The sequence below is a fragment of the Hyla sarda genome, chromosome 7 (assembly GCF_029499605.1).
Source record: "Hyla sarda isolate aHylSar1 chromosome 7, aHylSar1.hap1, whole genome shotgun sequence".
NCBI lineage: Eukaryota > Metazoa > Chordata > Amphibia > Anura > Hylidae > Hyla > Hyla sarda.
In genome coordinates, this window is record NC_079195.1 from 226585081 (window position 1) to 226612966 (window position 27886).

General features: G+C 45.9%; 1 protein-coding gene across 1 annotated transcript in view; it reads left to right on the plus strand.

Moving 5' to 3' along the window:
* Positions 1-3081: 3081 nt before the first annotated feature.
* LOC130283435 (FRAS1-related extracellular matrix protein 1-like) overlaps positions 3082-27886 on the plus strand; it is a gene marked incomplete in the record, with an annotated part of 184651 nt that continues 159846 nt past the window's right edge. Inside the window, 2 exon segments of the mRNA XM_056532930.1 lie at positions 3082-3194; positions 27585-27861. Coding sequence (XP_056388905.1) covers positions 27622-27861 — 240 coding nt within the window.

A 27886-nucleotide genomic window follows, 5' to 3' on the forward strand; every position in this document is an offset into this window, starting at 1 on the left:
AACAAATCCCCATAACAAACCTCTCTTGCTCTGTACAGTTCCTGACATGGACAGAGGTGTCAGCAGAGTGCATTGTGGTCAGACAGAAAGGAAATTCAAAAAGAAAAGAACTTCCTGTGGGGCATACAGCAGCTGATAAGTCTTGGAACGATTAAGATTTTTATATGGAAGTCATTTACAAATCTGCTTCACTTTCTGTCCCCAGTTGATTTGAAAAAAAAATTCCCCTCCGCAGTACCCCTTTAAATCTTAGCTCTGTCCACCCTAGCACCACTTTCCATTGCTCCCTCCTAGAGATGAGCGAATTTTAGAAAAAAATCAATTTGTCTGATACGCCGAATTTTCCGAAAAAATTTGGTTCGGTCCGAATTTATTCACAGCAAATCTGTACTAAAAATGGCTATTTCTGGCCTACAGAGAGCCTCAATATTGGTGTAGAACACTTTGCCTTGCTGTAACGCGCATATGGTGTGTGCTGGGTTAGAGCAGACCATATAGTGGCTGAATGACACAGCGTGGAGGTGTTGGCAGCATGAGGAGACCATATAGTGGCTGAATGACACAGCGTGGAGGTGTTGGCAGCATGAGGAGACCATATAGTGGCTGAATGACACAGCGTGGAGGTGGCAGAAGCATGAGGAGAACATATAGTGCCTGAATGACAAAGCGTGGTGGTGGCAACAGCCTGACAAAACCGTAGGACTTTACAATTGAAAAGATTAAAGATATTCTTTAACATTTAAATTGAAGATTTCAAATAGATGAACCTAAAAATGTTTATTTAATGTGCCAGCAACATGAGGAGACCACATGGCAGTACAGTAACACAGCCTGGAGGTGGTGGAAGCATGAGGAGACCATATAGCGGCTGAATGACACAGCCTGGATGTGGCGGAAGCATGAGAAGGCCATATAGTTGCAGAATGAGACAGTCTGGAGGTGGCAGCAGCATAAAGAGAACACATGGTAGCAGAATGAGACAGCCTGGAGCTGGCATCACCATAAAGAGAACACATGGTGGCAGAATGAGACAGCCTGGAGGTGGCATCAGCAGCATCAGGAGTCCTGAAAGTGACCTGGTGACATAGTGGGGCGGTGCGTGGCAATACCAGTACCTGGTGACAAAGGTGGGTGAAAAAAGGAGAACACGGCATCAGATTTGTGGCATCAGGCAGGAGCTGAGGCAGGTAGGCAGAAGAAAACGGTCTTTTTTTGTAAAACTATTGATGTGCACAAGTAAGTATTGAGGATATGCATGACGTAAAACGTAACTTTTAATAATAATCTTAGGATAAAATATATGGACCCACATTTTTTTTTATACAAACCAAAGCAAAGGTGTCCAAAAAACACCCTGTGCCACCAACACCACCAAGTATTGATGTGATGCAAAGACCTCTAAAATGTGGAAGGGAACAACGTATGGTCCAATGTAACCAGTGGGGGTAAAACTTCCCCTGTAAGGCCCTACTCTCACATTATTAATTCCCTTCTTGGCAAGTGTTACTCGCCCTAAAAAGGCCGGCCCCATGCAGGAACCTCTCCCTATTTCCACCTAAAAACCCTGGGAAAAGGCAGTGTTTGTAGGGGGAAATACGGAGAGGTTCCTATGTGGGGCCGCCCTTTTTAGGGCGAGTAACACTTGCCAAGAAGGGAATTAATAATGTGAGAGTAGGGCCTTACAGGGGGAGTTTTTACCCCCCACTGGTTACAATGGACCATACGTTGTTCCCTTCCATCTTCTAGAGGTCTTTGCATCACATCAATACTTGGTGGTGTAGGTGGCACAGGGTGTTTTTTTTAGAACCTTTCCTTTTGTTTGATTGTGAAAAAAATGTTGGGTCCATATATTTTATCCTAAGAAAAGTTACGTTTTAGCTATAACATATCCTCAATACTTAGGAACAACTCTGTGAATGCCCTTGATTGGCAAGAGTCGGGCAAGGAATACCTCAAATGCCAGGTTAGGGAAACCACTTTAAAGGGTTACTCCGCTACCCAGTGCCCGGAACATTGAGTTCCGAACGCTGTGTGCGGGCTTCCGTGTTCACACCCGCCCCCCTCGTGTGACGTCACACCCCATCATGTGACGTCACATTTTGCCCCCTCAATGCAAGTCTATGAGAATAGGGCGCGTCGGCGCATTAATACAAGTCTATGGGAAGGGGGCGCATTGGAACGTCAATGCAAGTCTATGGGAAGGGGGCGCGTCAATGCAAGTCTATGGGAAGGGGGCGCATCGGCGCATCAATACAAGTCTATGGGAAGGGGGCGCGTTGGAACGTCAATGCAAGTCTATGGGAAGGGGGCGCGTCAATGCAAGTCTATGGGAAGGGGGCGCATTGGAACGTCAATGCAAGTCTATGAGAAGGGGGCGCGTCGGCGCATCAATACAAGTCTATGGGAAGGGGGCGCATTGGAACGTCAATGCAAGTCTATGGGAAGGGGGCGCGTCAATGCAAGTCTATGGGAAGGGGGCGCATTCCTATAGACTTTCATTGCCCCCTCAATGAAAGTCTATGGGAAGGGGGCGTGACGACCGTCGCGCCCCCTTCCCATAGACTTTCATTGAGGGGGCAGGCCGTGTCGTCATGAGGGGGCGGGTGTGAACACGGAAGCTCTCGGAACTCAATGTTCCGCCCGCTGGGATGTGGAGTGACCCTTTAACTTTACTTCAGCTGAAAGCTGTCCGGACATACTGAGAGTTGTAGTTTTTCAACAGCTGGAGGCACCCTGAATGGGAAACACTGCCTTATACCTTTGAGTCGTAACATTACACCTATAGTCAATTGAAGACTTTTTGGATACATCGTAACTGGATTATATTAGGAATTTCTCTGCCTCGTCCAGTACATGTGGGAATTTGTAGGATCTGATGAATCTCACGGATAATTCCTGACGACAACTTGGCCGGAGCTCGTAAACTAATAGGAAGAGGTGAATTTCCTGATGTTCTCGCTCGGGGTCGGCCTGAGGAGCGAACGTTCCCCTATCTGAGGCATCAGTAACATCTGTGACTCCGGGGCAGGGGATGGACACTTGGAAGGTGACTCTTATTTCCTCCTTTGTTTTGGGATCTTTGTGAAGTTGCGGAGCGACAATTACAGGGAATTTCCTGGGTGAAGTGAGCGGAGGAGACGGCGGCGGAGTCTTGGAAGCCGTCCGGCCTCGCACACGTCAGTCTCGCTCTTCAGGTACGTCCTTGCAGTTTTTTCCCTGTTTTTGGCTGAACTTCAGCTTTTTGCTTGTAAATGGAGGAACAAACTAAATCCTGCTCCTGGCAGGAGGCCGGATATCGGGATTTGTGGATTTTTTTTATTTCTTTTTGCCTTGGCAGAAGAATGAGAAATATTTTCAAAGCTGGGACGTGGTATCTGCGTCTTACAGCGCCGCGCCGTGCACCACAGGGTCACTATTCTACTTATTTCTCAATGGGGATAGCCAGATAGGAGACGGTGGAATATTGCGATAGGATATGACGGCATAAGGGCCCATTCACGCTACGGATTTCCAAGCAGAACTCCAGAATCCGGTGCGGCAGCCTCCCATTTGTTGGGAAGGGATTCTGCCGCAACATTTACGCTACGGATCTTTTGCCGCCAAAATTCCGGACCCCGGATATGTTCATTCTTTCTGCAGAATCCTCTCTGAAATGCATTGCTGTCTTTTTGAGACGACGCATTTCCGATCGGTTCTATCGCGTTGTCTTGTTTTATTGGCGCCGGCTCCAGATTTAATCTCCGCCTACAATTGGGTGCCGGCAATTCTGTAGTGTAAATGAGCCCTTTCTTCAGTGTTTCCCAACCAGGGTGTCTCCAGCTGTTGCAAAACTACAACTCCCAGCATGCCCAGACAGCCAATAGACCAGTGTTTAACAACCAGTGCACCTCCAGCTGTTGCAAAACTACAAATCCCAGCATGCCCAGACAGCCAATAGGCCAGTGTTTCCCAACCAGTGCTCCTCCAGCTGTTGCTAAACTACAACTCCCAGCATGCCCAGACAGCCAATAGGCCAGTGTTTCCCAACCAGTGCACCTCCAGCTGTTGCTAAACTACAACTCCCTGCATGCCCAGACAGCCAACAGGCCAGTGTTTCCCAACCAGTGCACCTCCAGCTGTTGCAAAACTACAACTCCCAGCATGCCCAGACAGCCAATAGGCCAGTGTTTCCCAACCAGTGCACCTCCAGCTGTTGCAAAACTACAACTCCCAGCATGTCCGGACAGCCTTTGGCTGTCCGGGCATGCTGGGGGTTGTAGTTTTGCAACAGCTGGAGGAACCCTGGTTGGGAAACACTGGCCTAGGCATTGTTTGCACATTGCATTTTATTGTGTTGTCTGTTGGAATTTAAGTTTTATTTATATGCACAAAAAATATTTATATAATTTCTAGTTTTTTGGGGGGTGGGGGGGTTTATCACCAAAAATGGCGGCAAAAACCGTGGGGAAATTATAATTACTATGATTTTATTTTATTTTTTTAACTAATTAGAAAGGATTTGAAGCAAAATCTGTTATTTCGTTGTATTTAAAAGTGTGTTATTTTTAAATAATTTATTCCTTCACTTCAATAAAATTTACAAAATCTGCGCCGAAGTCCACCATAGAAAAATTTGCCATCTGTGCGAGATCTCCACACTGTGTGTGCGCAGAGTTTCTGCTGCATTTTCCGGTGGGGATTTTACAGTGTAAGTGGAATTTTTTTTTAAATTTTCTTTTATGTTTTTAAAAATAAAAAAATAAAAAAATAAATAAATAAATAAAATAAAAAAATATATATATATAGATCAGAAATAATTTAGAAAAAAAATTGTCATTGAGATTTGTTTATTTTTTTTCGTACAAATATTTAAAGAAAATAAATAAAATAACAATGCATAATATACAAGAAACAAAGCAAAAAATGATGCACATTTTTTTTAAATAAAAATAAATAGATAAATGAAGAAAAAAACAAAAACAAACCCCAAATAATAATGAACACACAGCATGTGAATAAAACACTTGTAAATATTATCGTCTCCTGCATTTTCCAACATGTAAATGTTTTTCCGTCGTCTCCGGAATTTATTCCGAGGAGTTCGGTATCTGTCGGCGGGCGCGCGCCGCTTCCTGTTGCACCTATTGATATTATGGCGGATAAAGACGTTCTTCGTTGCCAATGTTACAGACTAAGATAACGATTCGCCGTCTGAGCGAATTACTGGCACGCGGGCAGACGGATCTGAAAATCTGCTGCTTTAATATTGAGATTCACTTTTTGGCAGGTGGAGCGCGGCTGTTTTTTCTATAACAAATGGCTGGCGCTTACTTTGATGCCAGTATTGATAATGGGAATAATCCGTTCACTTGCGGCTCTGATTGAAAAGGCGGCGTTTTCCCCCGCTATCAGGTTTCAGCGCAGACACACCTGCATGCTCCAGGCTGTCAGGTGCTGAAGAATTCCAGGAATTGTACGGTCACGCCGCTTATCTCTGGAATCCCTCACCCACCTCACCTCACCTCTCCTGAACAAAATCCCTCTATTCCAGTGTTTCCCAACAAGGGTGCCTCCAGATGTTGCAAAACTACAACTCCCAGCATGCCCGGACAGCCAATGGCTGTCTGGGCATGCTGGGAGTTGTTGTTTTGCAACAGCTGGCGGCACACTGGTTGGGAAACACTGGCCAAAGGCTGTCCGGGCATGCTGGGAGTTGAAGTTCTGCAACAGCTGGAGGCACACTGGTTGGGAAACATTGGCCAAAGGCTGTCTGGGCATGCTGGGAGTTGAAGTTTTGCAACAGCTGGAGGCACACTGGTTGGGAAACATTGGCCAAACGCTGTCCGGGCATGCTGGGAGTTGAAGTTTTGCAACAGCTGGAGGCACACTGGTTGGGAAACACTGGCCAAAGGCTGTCCGGGCATGCTGGGAGTTGAAGTTTTGCAACAGCTGGAGGCACACTGGTTGGGAAACACTGGCCAAAGGCTGTCCGGGCATGCTGGAAGTTGAAGTTTTGCAACAGCTGGAGGCACACTGGTTGGGAAACACTGGCCAAAGGCTGTCCGGGCATGCTGGGAGTTGAAGTTTTGCAACAGCTGGAGGCACACTGGTTGGGAAACACTGGCCAATGGCTGTCCGGGCATGCTGGGAGTTGTTGTTTTGCAACAGCTGGCGGCACACTGGTTGGGAAACACTGGCCAAAGGCTGTCCGGGCATGCTGGGAGTTGAAGTTTTGCAACAGCTGGAGGCACACTGGTTGGGAAACACTGGCCAATGGCTGTCCGGGCATGCTGGGAGTTGAAGTTTTGCAACAGCTGGAGGCACACTGGTTGGGAAACACTGGCCAAAGGCTGTCCGGCATGCTGGGAGTTGAAGTTTTGCAACAGCTGGAGGCACACTGGTTGGGAAACACTGGCCAAAGGCTGTCCGGGCATGCTGGGAGTTGAAGTTTTGCAACAGCTGGAGGCAAACTGGTTGGGAAACACTGGCCAAAGGCTGTCCGGCATGCTGGGAGTTGAAATTTTGCAACAGCTGGAGGCACACTGGTTGGGAAACACTGGCCAAAGTCTGTCCGGGCATGCTGGGAGTTGAAGTTTTGCAACAGCTGGAGGCAAACTGGTTGGGAAACACTGGCCAAAGGCTGTCCGGCATGCTGGGAGTTGAAATTTTGCAACAGCTGGAGGCACACTGGTTGGGAAACACTGGCCAAAGGCTGTCCGGGCATGCTGGGAGTTGAAGTTTTGCAACAGCTGGAGCCACACTGGTTGGGAAACACTGCACTAGGGTAACTATACACTTGGCTGTCTGGGCATGTTGGGAGTTGTAGTTTTGCAACAGCTGGAGGCACCGTGGTTGGGAAACACTGCTCTATTCCCTCTCCCAACTACAATAATCAGCATCTCATATCCCTCCCACAATACTCCGCCCTGATACTGCTAACAATGTACTGACACAGACGTCTCATCTCCGCTACCGCCCCGAAAAATTATCTCACTTAACTATGTTTAAACAGTTAATTGTAGCCGATTCTAACAGAACACGTAGAGTGAATTCACACGTGGCAGATTTGTTACAAAATATTTCTCTCACTGTCCCAATGACTTGAAGAAATTCAGACGTGTGCAACAGGTTATCAGATCCTAAATCTTTTAAAACATAGTAACACTATTATATTAGTTATATTCTTGTATATAGGAGCAGTATTATAGTAGTTATATTCTTGTATATAGGAGCAGTATTATAGTAGTTATATTCTTGTATATAGGAGCAGTATTATAGTAGTTATATTCTTGTATATAGGAGGCAGTATTATATTAGTTATATTCTTGTATATAGGAGCAGTATTATAGTAGTTATATTCTTGTATATAGGAGCAGTATTATAGTAGTTATATTCTTGTATATAGGAGCAGTATTATAGTAGTTATATTCTTGTATATAGGAGCAGTATTATATTAGTTATATTCTTGTATATAGGAGCAGTATTATAGTAGTTATATTCTTGTATATAGGAGCAGTATTATAGTAGTTATATTCTTGTATATAGGAGCAGTATTATAGTAGTTATATTCTTGTATATAGGAGCAGTATTATAGTAGTTATATTCTTGTATATAGGAGCAGTATTATAGTAGTTATATTCTTGTATATAGGAGCAGTATTATAGTAGTTATATTCTTGTATATAGGAGCAGTATTATAGTAGTTATATTCTTGTATATAGGAGACAGTATTATAGTAGTTATATTCTTGCATATAGGAGCAGTATTATAGTAGTTATATTCTTGTATATAGGAGCAGTATTATAGTAGTTATATTCTTGTATATAGGAGCAGTATTATAGTAGTTATATTCTTGAATATATGAGCAGTATTAAAGTAGTTATATTCTTGCATATAGGAGCAGTATTATAGTAGTTATATTCTTGTATATAGGAGCAGTATGATAGTAGTTATATTCTTGTACATAGGGGACAGTATTATAGTAGTTATATTCCTGTATATAGGAGCAGTATTATATTAGTTATATTCTTGTATATAGGAGCAGTATTATAGTAGTTATATTCTTGTATATAGGAGCAGTATTATAGCAGTTATATTCTTGTATATAGGAGCAGTATTATAGTAGTTATATTCTTGTATATAGGAGCAGTATTATAGTAGTTATATTCTTGCATATAGGAGCAGTATTATAGTAGTTATATTCTTGTATATAGGAGCAGTATTATAGTAGTTATATTCTTGTATATAGGAGCAGTATTATAGTAGTTATATTCTTGTATATAGGAGGCAGTATTATATTAGTTATATTCTTGTATATAGGAGCAGTATTATAGTAGTTATATTCTTGTATATAGGAGCAGTATTATAGTAGTTATATTCTTGTATATAGGAGCAGTATTATAGTAGTTATATTCTTGTATATAGGAGCAGTATTATATTAGTTATATTCTTGTATATAGGAGCAGTATTATAGTAGTTATATTCTTGTATATAGGAGCAGTATTATAGTAGTTATATTCTTGTATATAGGAGCAGTATTATAGTAGTTATATTCTTGTATATAGGAGCAGTATTATAGTAGTTATATTCTTGTATATAGGAGGCAGTATTATAGTAGTTATATTCTTGTATATAGGAGCAGTATTATAGTAGTTATATTCTTGTATATAGGAGCAGTATTATAGTAGTTATTTTCTTGTATATAGGAGCAGTATTATAGTAGTATATTCTTGTATATAGGAGCAGTATTATAGTAGATATATTCTTGTATATAGGAGCAGCATTATAGTAGTTATATTCCAGTATATAGGAGACAGTATTATAGTAGTTATATTCTTGTATATAGGAGCAGTATTATAGTAGATATATTCTTGTATATAGGAGCAGTATTATAGTAGTTATATTCTTGTATATAGGAGCAGTATTATAGTAGTTATATTCTTGTATATAGGAGCAGTATTATAGTAGTTATATTCTTGTATATCGGAGCAGTATTATAGTAGTTTTATTCTTGTATATAGGAGCAGTATTATAGTAGTTATATTTTTGTATATAGGAGCAGTATTATAGTAGTTATATTCTTGTATATAGGGAGCAGTATTATAGTAGTTATATTCTTGTATATAGGAGCAGTATTATAGTAGTTATATTCCTGTATATAGGAGCAGTATTATCATAGTTATATTCTTGTATATAGGAGGCAGTATTATAGTAGTTATATTCCTGTATATAAGAGGCAGTATTATAGTAGTTATATTCTGGTATATAAGAGCAGTATTATAGTAGTTATATTCTTGTATATAAGAGCAGTATTATAGTAGTTATATTCTTGTATATAAGAGCAGTATTATAGAAGTTATATCCTTGTATATAGGAGCAGTATTATAGTAGTCATAGTCTTGTATATAGGATCAGTATTATAGTAGTTATATTCTTGTATATAGGAGTAGTATTATAGTAGTCATATTCTTGTATATAGAAACAGTATTATAGTAGTCATATTCTTGTATATAGGAGCAGTATTATAGTAGTTATATTCTTGTATATAGGAGCAGTATTATAGTAGTTCTATTCTTGTATATAGAAGCAGTATTATAGTAGTTATATTCTTGTATATAGGAGCAGTATTATAGTAGTTATATTCTTGCATATATGAGGAAGTATTATAGTAGTAATATTCTTGTATATAGGAGCAGTATTATAGTAGTTATATTCTTGTATATAGGAGCAGTATTATTGTAGTTATATTCTTGTATATAGGAGCAGTATTATAGTAGTTATATTCCTGTATATAGGAGCAGTATTATAGTAGTTATATTCTTGTATATAGGAGGCAGTATTATAGTAGTTATATTCTTGTATATAGGAGCAGTATTATAGTAGTTATATTCCTGTATATAGGAGCAGTATTATTGTAGTTATGTTCTTGTATATAGGAGCAGTATTATAGTAGTTATCAAAACATGTGTAGAAAGCAGGGACGTCACTCACCGGGGTACTGTGGCGGTTGGCGGTAGGACCGTTAGCACTAAGGAAACCTCACCTTGGCGTCACAACATTTAAGGGTTAATACCACCAGACCCTGCACTTACATCACCGCAACACCCCAGACCCCACAACTCTCCTGGTTCACCACATAGCAATCTCTTTCTCTTCCCAGCTGGCCGTGTCTTTCTGCCTCCACTGTGCGGGTGCCAATGAGTGACGTCATGGCGCCAGCACTGCTTTAGGACAGAGGTCCTGGGTCTCTTTTCATTGTAGGCTGCTGAGCGGAAGCTTTTAGATGTATGTGTGTGCGCATACAGCTGAAAATAGAGGTTGCTTGCCTGGGGATCCAGAACCGGAAGTGTCCTGGATCCCCATTAGGTAACAAGTGCCTCCCTGCCCTGAGCCCCCCGGCAGTGCTGGACCTATACTTTGGTGGCCTCCATCATGGGCATTGCCGTCCTCTGTGTCCATCCGGCCTCATTCTATTCCTTCAGTTCTACACTGTCCTTGTTGCTGATCAGAATTATTATTCCACTTTATCTTTAGCTCCAGAATGCGCATTTTAAGTCTGTTTAATTGTGGTCCCTGTTCTGCATTGAACTACAATAAGTTAAAGCTCTGCCCAGGCCTTGGCAGCCGAAAGATGGCAAGTAATTTCATTAGCCCCAATCATTTTTATTGTACCTCAGACACACAGCCAAAAAACGTGCTGCCATCTTGGCTCCAAAATGCGCCATGAATTGCAAGTGAAGCGTTTTGTGGGAGTCAGAGAGACTTATAACCGATTAAGTTATATTAAAATGACAAGCAATTAACTGGATCACGGGGAGAGAGAATAAGGCCGTAAAATAAGTAAAGAAAGGCATATTTATTTATCCATTAATCTGACCTCGGCCGCACAGTCAGCCGGATACTCATAAAACAAGGTCCCAATCAGCCTGCCCGCCCAACGCTGCCCGAGACGCCTATTTACCATTCCTGACAAACCAAGGGATTATTTTAATTTTACTACTGATTAGTGTTTGGCTTGGAACATCCAGAGATGAGATTTAAGATTCAGAGGGAAAAGGTTCATTTTTCTTAATAAATGGAGAATTAGTGTAAACGCGTAAAGTCTGATATGGCACAAAAGAGGCACCTGGAGAATTGAGACCGCGCCGGATTACACTAATCTGATACCAAATGCATTCACAACCTCTACTGCACAGTGTATGGGGGCCAATGTGTGTAGGGCCACATAACCCCTTCCTGCGCATGCTCCTAGCAGGGCCCAGCATTACACTGTCTACATCACTAATGGCCCAGGACAACCTCAAGCTTCACAGATTCAGTGACCTGGATGTGACTTCTCCGTGGGGAACTTTATCAGTATAGAGTCTATGATTAAAATGTTGCATTACTTATCCTGTACTGATCCTGATTTACCTGTATTATACTCCAGAGCTGTACTCACTATTCTGCTGGTGAGGTCACTGTGTACATACATTACATTACTTATCCTGTACTGATCCTGAGATATATCCTGTATTATACCCCAGAGCTGTACTCACTATTCTGCTGGTGAGGTCACTGTGTACATACATTACATTACTTATCCTGTACTGATCCTGAGTTATATCCTGTATTATACCCCAGAGTTGTACTCACTTTTCTGCTGGTGGGGTCACTGTGTACATACATTACATTACTTATCCTGTACTGATCCTGAGTTATATCCTGTATTATACCCCAGAGCTGTACTCACTATTCTGCTGGTGAGGTCACTGTGTACATACATTACATTACTTATCCTGTACTGATCCTGAGTTATATCCTGTAGATCTTTTATTAAAATTTCAAACATAACAATAAAAAAATTACAAAACATAAACATATCATATCCGACAGAACATATCAATATAACGATCATAAAACCAACACCATAGCATAAAATACAACACCGGTCCACCACACACTCATTCCTGCACACAAACAAATATATACAATATTTACAAAAGACATATTCCTATAATACCCATAATACCCATACCATACTAATAAACTATATACACTAATACTAAATGTGAATTTCCTGGCCCAGTTGCAATACCAAAAACCCAATACCAGTAATATACCAAAAAGAATAACAACAACAACAATAATAATATATACAAAATAATAAAAACCAACACAAACAAAATAACACCACTTTTTTTTTTTTTTTTTTTTTTTTTTTTTTTTTTTTTTTTTGGCCCTGAGCTGGTCCCGCATCCCATGCCCCCAGTACATGTTACCAGACGTCCATGAACCAGTCCAGGATTTTCTGTATATATAAAAGTCCCATACAAACCCCCTCCCCCCTTTTTAACCCACCACCCAACCTAAACTAAACCCAAACCCCAGGTGGCATCACACAATATATACAATATATACATTACATAAAATATACACAGACTAACAATATATACAATACATAAGTATACAAATAGACTACAACAATAAATACAATAACAAATACATATAACACTATAAGCCAAACAACAAACCCCTAAAGCTCAAGTTCAGCGCCTGCAAGCCCTATATTACCATAAACCAACTGCTCAAAACAAAAAGACTAATGTGCCAGCATCAGCCCACCACCAGGGGGAGACAACAGGCTAAGGCACTTTAAAGGCAGAGCCCCTCCATAGACGAGAGGCCCTGCCAGCACCCAGCCTCTCGTACTCCAGAGAACGCACCTTCACCAGGTCACCGAGAATGTTCCTAACCACCACATCCACAGGGAGGATTTTACGCTGCGTCGACACTAAACACCGTGCGTTCCACGTGTAGTACCTAACCACTGAGCTGACTAGGAATAAAGTGCACCGGTCCCAGCCTCCAAGGTTTCTGAATGCCCCATAGGCCCATTCCGCATAGGAGAGACTGGCCAGCCAAGGCCAACCAATGGAAGCGCCCACCCTGGTGTAAACCTCTGTGTTAAAGGGACAATGAAGCAGAAAATGCTCCATGCTTTCCAGCATGCCTCCACACTCTTCGCGGGGACATCCCCGGTCATCAGAGCTCCTGCACTTCAGATTGTCCCTCACACACAGTTTCCCGTGGAAGCAGCGCCAAGTCAAGTCCCAAAACTTCAAGGGGATCCTGATAGAATTCAAAAGCTCTAAACCCACCTCCAGATCCCGACTTGGGCAGTCCTTGAGCGCCAATGGCCTCTGGAAATGAGAAGACAGGACCCTCTTGTCAAGGAATTTCCTCGACAGAGTCCTAATCTCCCCCATCCCCAGACCCCACCGACGAATAACCTTCAGAACCGGGGTAGTGTAAGCCGGGAGATGCCCGTGTGGTGTGCGAAGATCCTTCACTTGCCCTCCTGTCTCCCATTCCTGGAAGAAAGGCCAAAACCATCCCCTACAGGAGGATACCCACGGAGGAGCCCTCTCTGACCAGAGGTTTGCTATATTGGTCTTAAGAAAGGTATTCACTAGGAACACCACAGGGTTGACCATACACAACCCCCCTAGTCTCCTCGTACGGTAAGTAACCTCCCTCTTCACTAGGTTCAGTCTGTTCCCCCATAACATCTGGAAGAACACACTGTAGACCCGGGTCCAAAGAGGTTCTGGCAACATGCATACACTGCCCAGATATATCAGTAAAGGGAGCAGGAATGTTTTGATCAGGTTAACCCTTTCCCCGAGGGTCAAAGACCAACCCTTCCACTGATCCACCTTCTGAGCGGCGATCTTAAGCCTGCTGTCCCAGTTTTGTTTGGGGTAATCCCCTTGGCCAAATTCGATGCCGAGAACTTTTGCAGATTCCTGGGGCTCTGGAAGGGCGTCCGGGAGATCAAAACCAGGATCTCCCCCTCCCAGCCAGAGACTCTCGCACTTATCCCGGTTGATCTTGGACCCGGATGCCTCCGAGTAGCGGTCCACCTCTGACATCACCCATTGGCCTTCCTCTTGTGAGGAGACAAACACGGTGACATCATCAGCATACGCTACCGCCCTCAGAGCCAAATCCGTCACCGCCAGGTCCATTCTCACCCCCGCCAACGGTCCACAATCAATCCTCCTAAGGAAAGGATCAATTGCAAACACGTACAGCAACGGGCTCAAAGGACAACCCTGACGGACGCCAGACCCAACCTCAAAAGAGCGGCCAATCCAACCATTCACAAGCGGGAAACTCTCTGCCCCTGCGTACAAGGTCTTAAGCCAATCAACAAACCCCCCCGGCAGGCCATATCTCAGAAGAACAGACCAGAGGTATTCATGGTTAACCCGATCAAACGCTTTTGCCTGATCCAAGGACAGCAAGTACCCCTTCCAGTGGCCAGCCCTACCCTGCTCCACAGCCTCTCGGACACTGAGCACAGCACTAAATGTACTGCGGCCCGGAACAGAGCAATGCTGAGCCCCCGAAAGGAGCCGGGGTGCAAACTCCACCAGCCGGTTAAACAGCACTTTTGCCAGAATCTTTCGGTCCACATTGAGAAGCGCTATGGGACGCCAATTCTCAATGTGGGACGGGTCTTTACCCTTTGACAGGATGATCAGCGCTGACCTCCTCATTGACTTTGGCAGAGTGCCCGAGGATAGACACTCATTAAAAACCCCAGTCAAGAGGGGAACCAAAGTGTCCTTAAAGGTCTTATAGAACTCAGATGTTAAGCCATCCGGACCGGGTGACTTCTTGAGGGCAAGCCCATCAATAGCCATCCTGACTTCCTCTTCCCGGATCATCTCTGTCAAAACGTCAAGAGAGGAGTCTACTCCTGGTTCAGGGACGGTTTCAGCCAAGAAAGCTGATACCTTATCTCGATCTAGATCCTTCCTTCCCAAGAGGTGCGAGTAGAAGGATCTGACGACCTCCAGGATCCCTGATCTGGACCTTTTCAAGGATCCCGTACTATCAATCAGTCCTGAGACTATTTTACTATTCACTGACATCTTGCAGTTTCTGTAAGGGTCGGGCGAGCGGTACTTCCCGTAATCCCTCTCAAAAACCAAAGATGCGTGTCTGTCATACTGGCACTTCATCAACAAGGACTTCACTCTGGAGATATCGTCACGACTACCTCCAGTCGAGACAAGGTTCTCAAGTTTCTTCCTCAGGCCCTGGTACAAACGGTACCTGTTTAGGCTTCTGAGGCCCGAGAGCTGGCGGAAGAATCTCGCAACCCTTTCCTTGAAGATCTCCCACCACTCTGACTTACTGCTACAAAGGCCCAGCAATGGTACCTGGCTCTGAAGAAAATCCTCAAAGGACTGTCTTATCTCCGCTTCTTCCAAGAGAGAAGAATTCAGCTTCCAATAGCCTCTGCCCATCCGGGGGGTCTCTGTGACATTCAGAGAAAACAAAATTAAACAGTGATCGGAGAACTCCACCTCAACAACAGACACTGCTGAAGAGACGGCCTCCTCCTTTAAAAAAAACCTATCTATCCTAGACCTACAACTACCCCTATGATAGGTGAATCCCGCGTGGCCTGGGGTGTGCCGGATGTGGACATCCACCAGGCGAGCCTCACTCGCTATGCTATTAAGGGCGACGCTATCATAAGTCAGCTTGTCTCTGGCACCTCCCCTGTCTTGGGGCCTCGTGACAGCATTAAAGTCCCCTCCAAAGACCACCTGCCGACTTGTAAAAAGATAGGGCTTGATCCTCATAAAGAGACACTTCCGGTCCCACTTAGACTGTGGGCCGTAGATGTTAATAAGGCGAAGTTCTTGTCCCTTCATGAGGACATCTAAGATCAGGCACCTCCCCATTTCTAACTCGATAACCCGTCGGCATTCTACCGCTGCGGTAAAAAGGACCGCCACTCCGCTATACGGCTCGGCCCCAAGAGACCAGTAGGAGGGCCCATTCCTCCACTCTCTTTTAGCCTTGTAGATAGATGACATATCTGTTAGCCTGGTCTCTTGCAAAAATAAAATATCAGCATTAATATGGGCAAAAAAATCATAGGCTGCAAATCGAGCCGTATCTGACTTTATGCTGGCAACATTAATGGATGCCAGAGTCAACGGAGAGGGTGCCGCCATCAAGGGTGATTGAGTTAGACAGCTTTCTTTTTCCCACCATCCTTCCCATCCACCCCACCACCCTCCTCATCAGATGATGGTTTACCCCTTTTTAGTGAGATGGATGTGTCCATTTTCCCTTTATTTACATTTTCCTCGTCCCCTGACTCTGAGCCAGTCCCCCCCCCTGAAGACATAGGTTCCCCAGGGAGAGAGGACTCAGGGTCCCCTGTGGGCCCCACCGCAACATCCGGAACCTCACCCCCAGCCTCCTCCTCCGAAGAGGAAATGTCGCGGAGGGCTCGGAACCGGTTGGAGAGACCAATCAGAGGGGGGTCAGTTGTACCTTCCTTTGGCATCTGGCGGGTGGGAGAAGATTTTAAATCTCCCTTTTTCTTATTCCTCCGAGTACCCCGCTTTGTTTCTGCCCATCTCCCTCTGTCCTCATCCGCGCTCTCACCATGGGAGGACAGCGAGGAGACAGTATCCTCCTCTTTGTGGATCCTTCCAGTCTCCTCATCCAGTTCACTATCCCCCAGGGCCTCAGCAGTAACACTGGTCGCAGGGACAGGATCAGAAGCCACCTCAGTTGGCTGATGCTCCTGTGACTCCCGAATCTCCCTATCCCTTTGACGCTTCTTGAGACGCCTCAGTTGGGCAGGCGTCTTCTGCTTACTTTTCTTCCCTGGCCCCTGCACCCCTTCATCCCCGCCAGCCATCCCCCCAGCAGAGTTCACCTCATGGCTTACCCCCACTGGGGCAACAACCGCGTTGACAAAGGAACGAGGGCAGCGACTGAATGGGTGACCTAAGTCACCACACAGGTGACACCTAATCTCTGCACAAGATGCAGCGAGATGGCCTATTTCCCCACACAGAGTGCACTTCTGCACAGTGCAATTGGCACTAAAATGTGTGGGGTCACCACATCTGTGACAGAGCTTCGGCTGACCCTGGTAGAAGATCTGGATACGATCCCTTCCGAGGAAGGTTGCAGATGGTATATGGGTAACGGTGTTTCCTGAAAGCTTAAGCTTGACCATAAACGTCCAGGCCCCTGACCAGATGCCATATTCATCCCTGTTCTTTTTTGGGACCTCCACCACCTCTCCATACCGACCTAGCCACGTCATGATGTCAATACAAGAAAGTGATTCGTTACGGGTTAAAACGGTCACCTTCTTGACATTGTTTTGGCGAGACACCGCCTGAATGGCAAAGTCTCGCCAGCCGGGCTCATTCTTTACCAGCTCATAATTGGACCAGAAGAGCTCAAGCCCCTCTGGCCGAACAAAGCTGATATCGAACTCAGGGGTACCATAAGGATGTATCAAGGCGTAGATGTCAGCTGCCTTAAAGCCCAACTTCAGCAGAAGCTCAACAACTTTAGATCTTGGAGGACATGTATCACTGCCTCTCCACCTCAGCCGGACCACATTCCTTCGGAGACCACCTGGCCCGGCTGTTGGGAGGGACCACACAGTATCCCCCCCTCTTTCCTCTCGGAAGGCTGAAAGACCATGTCTTTCTATCCAAAAGGATAGATCAACCTCCCTACCCTCTACATTGATTGATCTCTCCCCTCTCCTTAAGGCCCCCAGGAGACGCTGCTGCAAATTGCCCCCCCCAGAGCCAGAAGACGAGGAAGGTGCCCCCCTCCCCCCAGCGGTGACATTTGCGTAGCTGCGTACCGGTGCTGCCACCGCTGGGGGTGCAGCTGGACCAGGCCCTACATCCCCACCACTAATCTGTGCCCCTTCACCACCCTCCTCCACATAATCCATACTCACACCATTATTGCCTGTTTTAGCTGATGTGCCCCCCATACCTCCACCCGTGCTACAGCCCATACTACAATTCATTCCAACATTAACCTCCTCATTCATACTGGCTGGACCGGTGCGTTCTGGTGCAGATAGTGTACCATCAGCATCACTGGGTACCAGAGCTGGAGCCACCACCACAGGACAGGTCACCAGTCCTTTATACAAGGACCGGGAAGCCTGCCTAGCCTGTTTATTAGCGGCCCCAGCCCTGTTTTTACTGGTACCCTCCGCCTCATCAGTACTGGAGTTTTCTGCTCCTGGGCGCCGCTGTTCTGGATTAGCGGCGCCAATACAAAATAAAGGTTTTAGTCCAGTCTTTCTGGGAGGCGAAGACATCTTGGCCCCAGCAGCTCTTTCACGATGACACCGCTGCTCCAAAGGAACAGCAGTGTCAACGTTCAGAGCCACCGGAGCTCCCGCAGCTGACTCTGGCACAAAGCCGCCCCCCCCTCCCGTTAGGGAGCAGCCCAATGTGCCAGAGCCATCCATGCCCATCGCTGGGCAAATATCACTGTCCGACCTCACAGCCGATACATTGTCTGCTCCACCACTGTTACTACAAACAGCGATGGAGCTCACCGCCACACTAGACTCCATACTCTCCCCACTCTCCTGCACTGAGTCCACAGCAGAACTCAGGCTGGGCTGAGAAATGGGGTTCACACAGTGAGCTGACCCTGCGGCCAGTCTGGGGGGCTCAGGGAGGGGGGTATATACAAATGTTACCTGCTCCTGGAGCTTGGTCTTCTTTAGCTTCTTTTTCCTTCCCCCAGGTGCCTCCTCCGGTAACTCATCCCCAAACGTGAAGTCCTGGAGGCGACCTGGGGACTCCAGGAGCTGGATCTGGGCCATCAGCGCCCCTCCCTGGTGACTGGTGCTGCTCTCATCCCCCGAACCGCCAGAGCCACGGCCAGATGACATCGCCACTTGCCCTGCAGGGAGCCCACTGTATGGGGTCAGATGTTGCAGACCCCCGGGTGGATTTGGCTCAACATTATCGGCCTCCGCAGCGTCTCCTTCCTCCTCCACCCGTGGCTGAAGCCCCCTCAGCCGTCTCTGCTTCTCTCTCTCCATTGTATGAAAGCGGTCTTCATTTAAAAGTTTTTCCCTAAATGGCCCGCTGTTCTCTAAAATAAAAGTTCTCTTCTTCTCCAGGATCCTTATTTCATTTTTCAGCTGTTTAATCCGGGCTGACAGCTCAGCTTTCTGTCGTTTCGCCGCAGTTTCCATCAGGGCTTTTGCTTCCCGTACCTCCTCCTGGAGCCTATACAAGCTGCCCCTTGCTTCCTCATATCCACGGATGTGTTCTGCCACACGAGAGTTATGGGGGACTCCAGACTCCCGGGCCCTAGGCATCCCCCAATCCTCCTCCACACATCCGCGGGCATTTAGCTTTGCTCCAGGAGGAGTATCACAGTCCACATTGTCAGGCCTTGTTGTCACAGTACCTGTGCTTCCGGAACTTCTTGCACTTGTAGTCCCACAACTTGCAGGGCCAGCCTTGCGGCTGCTCTTTGTCTCTACGGGTTCAGGGGTGGCTGGAGATGCATCGCTGCACCTCCTGGCAGAGCGCCTCAACCCGGAGACCTCTGATGCACTTCCTGACGCTGGTCCCTCCACACCTGGTCGCTGGCTCCCCCTGCCCCCCGCGGACCTGATTCGGGGGGCAGGTGTTGGGGTTCTCCTCTCCTCGCTCATGCCTGAACCCACGCTCTCCCTCTGGGGAAGGAAGAACGTTGTCCGGCACAGATGACACGGCAGAGCTCAGAGCGCACACACACCAAACAATCCAGCAAACGACTTCCTCCACACTCAGCAGACTCACAGGAAGATGCTCCCTCTAGTGGCCAGACTCCAGAGCTGTACTCACTATTCTGCTGGTGAGGTCACTGTATACATTACATTACTTATCCTGTACTGATCCTGAGTTATATCCTGTATTATACTCCAGAGCTGTACTCACTATTCTGCTGGTGAGGTCACTGTGTACATACATTACATTACTTATCCTGTACTGATCCTGAGTTATATCCTGTATTATACCCCAGAGCTGTACTCACTATTCTGCTGGTGAGGTCACTGTATACATTACATTACTTATCCTGTACTGATCCTGAGTTATATCCTGTATTATACCCCAGAGCTGTACTCTCTATTCTGCTGGTGAGGTCACTGTATACATTACATTACTTATCCTGTACTGATCCTGAGTTATATCCTGTATTATACTCCAGAGCTGTACTCACTATTCTGCTGGTGGGATCACTGTGTACATACATTACATTACTTATCCTGTACTGATCCTGAGTTATATCCTGTATTATACTCCAGAACGGCACTCACTATTCTGCTGGTGAGGTCACTGTGTACATACATTACATTACTTATCCTGTACTGATCCTGAGTTATATCCTGTATTATACCCCAGAGCTGTACTCACTATTCTGCTGGTAATAAATAGGGATGAGTAGATTGAATCTGACAAATCCAAATATCTGCGCAATTCGATTGCACAAATCGCTTCATCACACTCTATTTAGTGCGCTCCAGGCTCCACATATCAGGACATGGGGCAAGGAACTCTGGGATGGAGGGAAGACAGGTAGGCGTGATGACCCTGAATCGCATGCAGCCTGTCAGCAGCCAGCCACCCCTGTGATGTCGCAGCCCTATATAATTGGCAGCCATCTTGCGGCCAGTCACTTCAGTGTTTTATTGCAGGGATATAGAGAGGGACAGAGAGCAGTGTGTGTTGCACAGAAAAGCATTTTTACAGCTGCGATTAACCTCAAGCCCAAATCCAGCCTAGAAGCACTGATAGGGAAGGGAGAGAGATTGAGAGAGAGAGTGCAATTTTGGGTGTAGTACACTGAGACTGTGTGCTGCAGCACTGGTGTGTACAACAACTGAAAAGCTAATAGTAGCCAGCCAGTTAGGGTGAGCAGAGCACTAATAGCTATAATCACCTGCTATTAGTGCCTAATACAGGTTGTATAGCAGAGCATATTGTCTTCTATTAAGTGTAACCTGTGCGTATATAGGTGGTGTACAATTTTGTTCCTGTTCGTTTTAAGGGCCTAGTTACTGTGAAAGGCCAGGCACAAGTACACACCTGCTGCTGTTCTAGACAAATACTGTTTTAAAGGAGTACTCCGGCGCGCACTTTTTTCCTTTTATCCCGTCCGGGCTGCAAAATAAAAGAAAACACACTTTCTCTTACCTGCCAACGAGCCCCCGGAGCTACGGTACAGGCGTTCGGTCCCCGGGCTGTATTCTTCTTACTTCCTGTTAGCCCGGCACGTCACACGGAGCTTCAGCCTATCACCGGCCGAGGCGGGACATCGCTGCGGCCGGTGATGGGCTTAAGCTCCGTGTGACGTGCCGGGCTAACAGGAAGTAAGAAGAATACAGACCGGGGACCGAACACCTGTACTGGAGTGTACCGGAGCTCCGGGGGCTCGTTGGCAGGTAAGAGAAAGTGTGTTTTCTTTTATTTTGCAGCCCGGAAGGGATAAAAGGAAAAAAGTGCGCGCCGGAGTACTCCTTTAAGTGTAGTGGAGCGCATTGTACTACCCTCATAAGTGCATACCACGTACGTACATCTAAGTGGTGTACCATTTTGTTCCTGTTATAGTCCAAAGGGCCTAGTTACTGTGAAAGGCCAGGCAAAAGCGTAGTGGATCATATTGTACCCCCCTCATATACGCACTAAGTATGTCAGGCAGAGAAGTGCCAGGACGTGCACAGAGAAGTGGCAGAGACCTAAATTCATCAGGCACAGGCAGAGGTCGCAGCAGACTAGGGGCGAGTGGCAGCAGGAGTCGCAGTGAGAGGCCTGAGCTCTTGGTATCAGCTAGCGGTCATGTCTCGACCATCAACCAATCTGCCATCACCAATTGGTTAACACGGTCATCCACTTCATCACAAGTGACATCTGACACCCCCAGTCAACAGTCGGTGAGTCCCTCAGACACAAACCTCAGTTGGCATGGCCCAGGAGCCGTCCCTGTTCTCCCATTGTCTTTGTCCTATGCTGTTCTCTCCCCCATAGAAGTATCTTATGCTGTGGGTTCAGCTCCACTATTTAGTGAGGACAATCTACTAGAGGACAGTCAGCAGCTACTGCCCAGCCAAGAAGGGGAGGAGACGTCTGCCGCTTCCTCCGCTAGGCGGGCAAGTAGTGATGAGGAGATTGACGTGGAAGACAGTGTTGCGAGCGTTCATGCTCCTGAAGCAGACACTGTTGAGCAACCTGAGGAGGACATCAGTGACGTGCAGACAGAACTCGATGATTATGGAGCCAATCGCACTTGGGAGCCGGGTGCAGAGGGGGCTTCATCATCATCAGGAGAGGAGGGTTGCAGGTTGCCCGTGAGGCAGCTGTTGAGCCAGCAAGGTGGTAGCATGGTTGGCAGTCAGCATGGTGGCAGCAGTGGGAAGTCTGGAGCCAAACATGCCCGGGTTAGACCACCTGCTTCACGGCAGTCTACCTGCCCGGGAGGTAGTGGAACAGGGGTTCCTGGAGTCGGCTGCAGTAGCAGTCAGTCAGTGCGGACTGTTGGGGGAAAAATCAGCTACTCTGCGGAGTGGCAGTTTTTCATGAAGTATCCGGAGAATGTTAACATGGCCACAGGCAATTTAAAAAAATATCTTTAATCTTTTCAATTGTGAGGCCCTATGGTCTTGTCAGGCTTCCACCACCTCCAGGCTGTGTCATTCTGTCACCATATGGTCTAATCTTGCTGCTGCCACCTCCAGGCTTGGTCATTCTGCCACATTTTGGTCTCCTCATGCTGGTGCCACCTCCAGGCTGTTTCATTGTGCTGCCATGTGGTCTCCTCATACTACTGCCATATCCAGGCTCTATCATAGTGCCGCCCTATGGTCTCCTCATGCTTCGTCAACCTGTAGGCTCTGTCATTTATTGTGCCGACATGCGATCTTCTTGTTATATTGATCTTGTAGTTTGACAGTATGTTTTCAAAGTAAATGCTTCGGGCACCCGGGAGACTCAGTCATGAGCATGCGGGGGGGGGGGGGGGGGGGGGCATTAGACTCAGTCATGAGCAGGGGGGGGTTAAAGGCAGGGGCTGGGACAGGCAGTAGCTGGCCTTGCTGCGGACCGCCATCTTGATTTTAAGATACAAGTACGAGCTTTTTCACTTCAGCAACTTCTAGCAGTATCTACTCATCCAATTGCACAGAAGCTGAATGTGCTCCTGTCCAAGTTTCTGGGGCTGCAGTCCCTCCCTTTTTTAAGTGGACGCTCAGTCATGCGCATGGGGGTTCGCTGAGAGGCAGGGGCTGGGACAGGCGGTAGCTGGCCTCGCGGCGGACCGCCAGCTCAATTTTAAGATACAAGTAAGAGCTTTTTCACTGCAGCAACTAATACACTGCAGCAATTATACTCTATTGGAGTTCGAATTAATACGGCTGCAGGCACCAGATTTGCCCTCCAATGGGTCCTCAAAAACGGACTTAAAGTTTGCTCATTCCAGTTACCAGGCTCTGTCATTGTGCCGCTGTGCGGCAGTGATTCTTATAGCGACGCCTGTGATATGCATGTTACACTGAATAACAGTATTATTTCACTAACCCAGCACACTCCCTAAGGCAAAGTGTTCTACACCCCTATTGAGGCTGTCTGTAGCTCAGAAACAGCCGTTTTTAATAGCGATTCACCGCAAATAAATTCGTACCAAACCAAATTTTTTCCGAAAATTCAGCAAACAGGCCAAATCGAATTTTTCAAAAAGTCGCTCATCTCTAATAATAAATATGTAAATATATATATACATATATATACACTACTGTGCTGCTACTCATTTTTGAGGTCCGGGCTTTTAATAATTTCTTAAATGATTATTTTGTTCACACTGTGGAGTTCCCCTGGAATTCTGCACAGTGAACATTCCCATCAGTGTGAATTGGTCTTCCGCAAGACCCGTTCACACTGAGGAATTTCCGCGGTGGACAATTCCGCCGCTGAAATTGTTCTGCGCAAAGAAAGAACATGTTCATTCTTTGCGCGGAAGTCTGCAAGCACTGCATAGCCGTCAATGGTGACGGCGCAGTTCCCCGCGGTCCTACCGTCGTAGAATTTTCGGCGGCGCCCGCCAGACTGAATCTCCGCGGAGATTCCGCAATGTGACCATACCCTAACTCTCACTATTTGCAGCTGCCATAAAGCACACAGACCCTGCTGCAATGTCTTTATCTCCGCTAAAGTCGTTTTTTCCAATATGGCCGCCCCCAGGATGTTTTTTTTTTAAGTTTAACATAAACACCTAAAACCGTCAAATAAACAGGAAAAACATCTTATTCCTCTTCTACAGAAGAGGAATTACACAAAATGAACCATCACACAACACATCTCCTTTAAAGGGGTATAACTGGTGCCACAATGTTATACAGGTTTATAAATTACTCCTATATAAAAATCTTAATCCTTCCAGTACTTATCAGCTGCTGTATGCTCCAGGAAGTTGTGTAGTTTTTTCCAGTCTGACCACAGTGCTCTCTGCTGACAGCTCTGTCCATGTCTGGAACTGTCCAGAGTAGGAGAGGTTTGCTATGGGGATTTGCTCCTGCTCTGGATAGTTCCTGACATGGACAGAGGTGTCAGCAGAGAGCACTGTGGTCAGACTCGAAAGAACTACACAATTTCCTCTGAAGCACACAGCAGCTGATAAGTACTGGAAGGATTAAGATGTCTTAAATAGAAGTAATTTACAAATCTGTATAACCTTCTGGCAACAGTTGATTTAGAAATATTACATTATTAATCTATAGATCACATTTGTGGTTACTTGTTACTATGCGGAAGCCAAACCGCCGATCTATGGCCGCGGTGCAGCTGATTCCATTGCGCACGCCGAGCCCTGACCGCCTCCTTATAAATACCAGGGATGCCGCTCATCCAAGCAAATACGTTGCGATCAATAATTCATTGCGCTGACTTCAATAAGTCAACTTGTGCCGATTCAGGAGATGACACACTAACTACACCAGTGTCTCCCAACCAGGGTGCCTCCAGCTGTTGCAAAACTACAACTCCCAGTATGCCCGGACAGCCGTTGGCTGTCCGGGCATACTGGGAGTTGTAGTTTTGCAACAGCTGGAGGCACCCTGGTTGGGAGACACTGAACTACACCAAAACTCTGATGCAAAATCACGGAGCCATGGTAGCGGCTTCCGATAAATAAATGATTAGTGCATATTTCCAGTGAAATTCAGCGCTGGGACAGGGACGGGCAGCGCGTGCCAATAAAGGATGTACTGGTTTCCATTCCAGCTGATAATGTTACTCTGTCTGAATTATTCCGTAATTGGTCGCGTCTTGGGATCTCTAGAGTCTGCTGAGCCGACTCAGTCACTGGAGGACGTCACTTCTTGTGTTTTAACCCATTGTTTCCCAACCAGGGTGCCTCCAGCTGTTGCCAATCTACAACTCCCAGCATGCTCGGACTGTCGGAGTTTCAGTTGGTAGACAGACATCTTTCTATATGTAAAGTTACCTGAGCCGAACAGAACCATCGGTTTTTCCAACAGATCTGGGACCAAATATAAGTTTCTGTAGATCCATAGGCGCCATATTTGGTCTATCAGAGGCTTAGAGGGGAACTCCAACCCTAAACATAGTATCTCCCTATCCAATGGAAAATGTCTGATCACAACGATCACAGCTGCGGCACCCCAGACATCCGGAGCACGGAGGGAACTTCACTCCGTGCCGGATAACTGGTGATGTCACGGTCTTGCCCCTTCAATGCAAGTCTACGACCGTCACACCCCCTCCCATAGACTTGCATTGAGGGGGTGTGGCCGTGACATCACGAGCGGGGAGCGGCCGTGACGTCATGAGCCTCTGGCGCTGCACCCGACGCTCTAAACGAACGCCGTGTGCAGCAGGGAGATCAGACATCTTATCCCCAATGGTTCCAACAGGGAATAAGATTTCTAGGGGTGGAGTACCCCTTTAACCCCTTAAGGACGCAGGACGTAAATGTACGTCCTGGTGAGGTGGTACTTAACGCACCAGGACGTACATTTACGTCCTAAGCATAACCGCGGGCATCGGAGCGATGCCCGTGTCATGCGCGGCTGATCCCGGCTGCTAATCGCAGCCAGGGACCCGCCAGCAATGGCCGACGCCCGCGATCTCGCGGGCGTCCGCCATTAACCCCTCAGGTGCCGGGATCAATACAGATCCCGGCATCTGCGGGAGTTCGCGATTAAAATGAACGATCGGATCGCCCGCAGCGCTGCTGCGGGGATCCGATCATTCATAACGCCGCACGGAGGTCCCCTCACCTTCCTCCGTGCGGCTCCCGGCGTCTCCTGCTCTGGTCTGTGATCGAGCAGACCAGAGCAGGAGATGACCGATAATACTGATCTGTTCTATGTCCTATACATAGAACAGATCAGTATTAGCAATCATGGTATTGCTATGAATAGTCCCCTATGGGGACTATTCAAGTGTAAAAAAAAATGTAAAAAAATGTAAAAGTAAAAGTAAAAAAAAAGTGAAAAATCCCCTCCCCCAATAAAAAAGTAAAACGTCCGTTTTTTCCTATTTTACCCCCAAAAAGCGTAAAAAACATTTTTTATAGACATATTTGGTATCGCCGCGTGCGTAAATGTCCGAACCATTAAAATAAAATGTTAATGATCCCGTACGGTGAACGGCGTGAACGAAAAAAATTTTAAAAAGTCCAAAATTCCTACTTTTTTAATACATTTTATTAAAAAAAAAATTATAAAAAATGTATTAAAAGTTTTTTATATACAAATGTGGTATCAAAAAAAAGTACAGATCATGGCGCATAAAATGAGCCCCCATACCGCCGCTTATACTGAAAAATAAAAAAGTTATAGGTCATCAAAATAAAGGGATTATAAACGTACTAATTTGGTTAAAAAGTTTGTGATTTTTTTTAAGCGCAACAATAATATAAAAGTATATAATAATGGGTATCGTTTTAATCGTATTGACCCTCAGAATAAAGAACACATGTCATTTTTACCAGAAATTGTACGGCGTGAAAACAAAACCTTCCAAAATTAGCAAAATTGCGTTTTTCGTTTTAATTTCCCCACAAAAATAGTGTTTTTTGGTTGCGCCATACATTTTATGATATAATGAGTGATGTCATTACAAAGGACAACTGGTCACGCAAAAAATAAGCCCTCATACTAGTCTGTGGATGAAAATATAAAAGAGTTATGATTTTTAGAAGGCGAGGAGGAAAAAATGAAAACGTAAAAATTAAATTGTCTGAGTCCTTAAGGCCAAAATGGGCTGAGTCCTTAAGGGGTTAAAGGGGTACTACGGTGGAATTTTTTTTTTCGAATCAACTGGTTCCAAAAAATTCTACAAATTTGTAAAATCCTTCTATTTAAAAATTTGAATCCTTCCCGTACTAATCAGCTGCTGTATGCTCCAGAGGAAGTTGTGTGCTTCTCTTCAGTCTGACCACAGTGCTCTCTGCTGATACCTTTGTCCATGTCAGGAACTGTCCAGAGCAGGAGAGGTTTGCTATGGGGATTTGCACTCTGGACAGTTGCTGATATGGACAGAGGTGTCAGCAGAGAGCACTGTGGTCAAACTGGAAAGAACTACACAACTTCCTGTGGAGCATACAGCAGCTGATAACTGGAATGGTGAACATTTTTAAATAGAAGTAATATACAAATCTGTTTGTATTTTTGGGCACCAACTAATTAAAAAAATATATTGTTTTCCACTGGAGTACCCCCTAATAATTAGTATTATTTTTCAGATTTTAGGATAAATATCCATTATACAAGTCACTAAAGATGATCTCTACTGGACCTTTGTGGACGGTTCTTGTCCTTTTCCAACTCTGGACTCCAGACTTGGTGGAAGCCTCCAGTCTTGTCCTGACCAACAATGGCGTCCGCGTGGGCCGCGGTCAGTCTGTTTACATCACCGAGAAGGACTTGAGCTTCAACATTCCACATGACGAAGATTCCTGCAGAGTAGAAGTGGTTCTGAACGAGCCCCGAACCCAGAGAGTAGGGACCCTGTCTCCTCAGGTAGGTTGTATGTGTTTAGATGAAC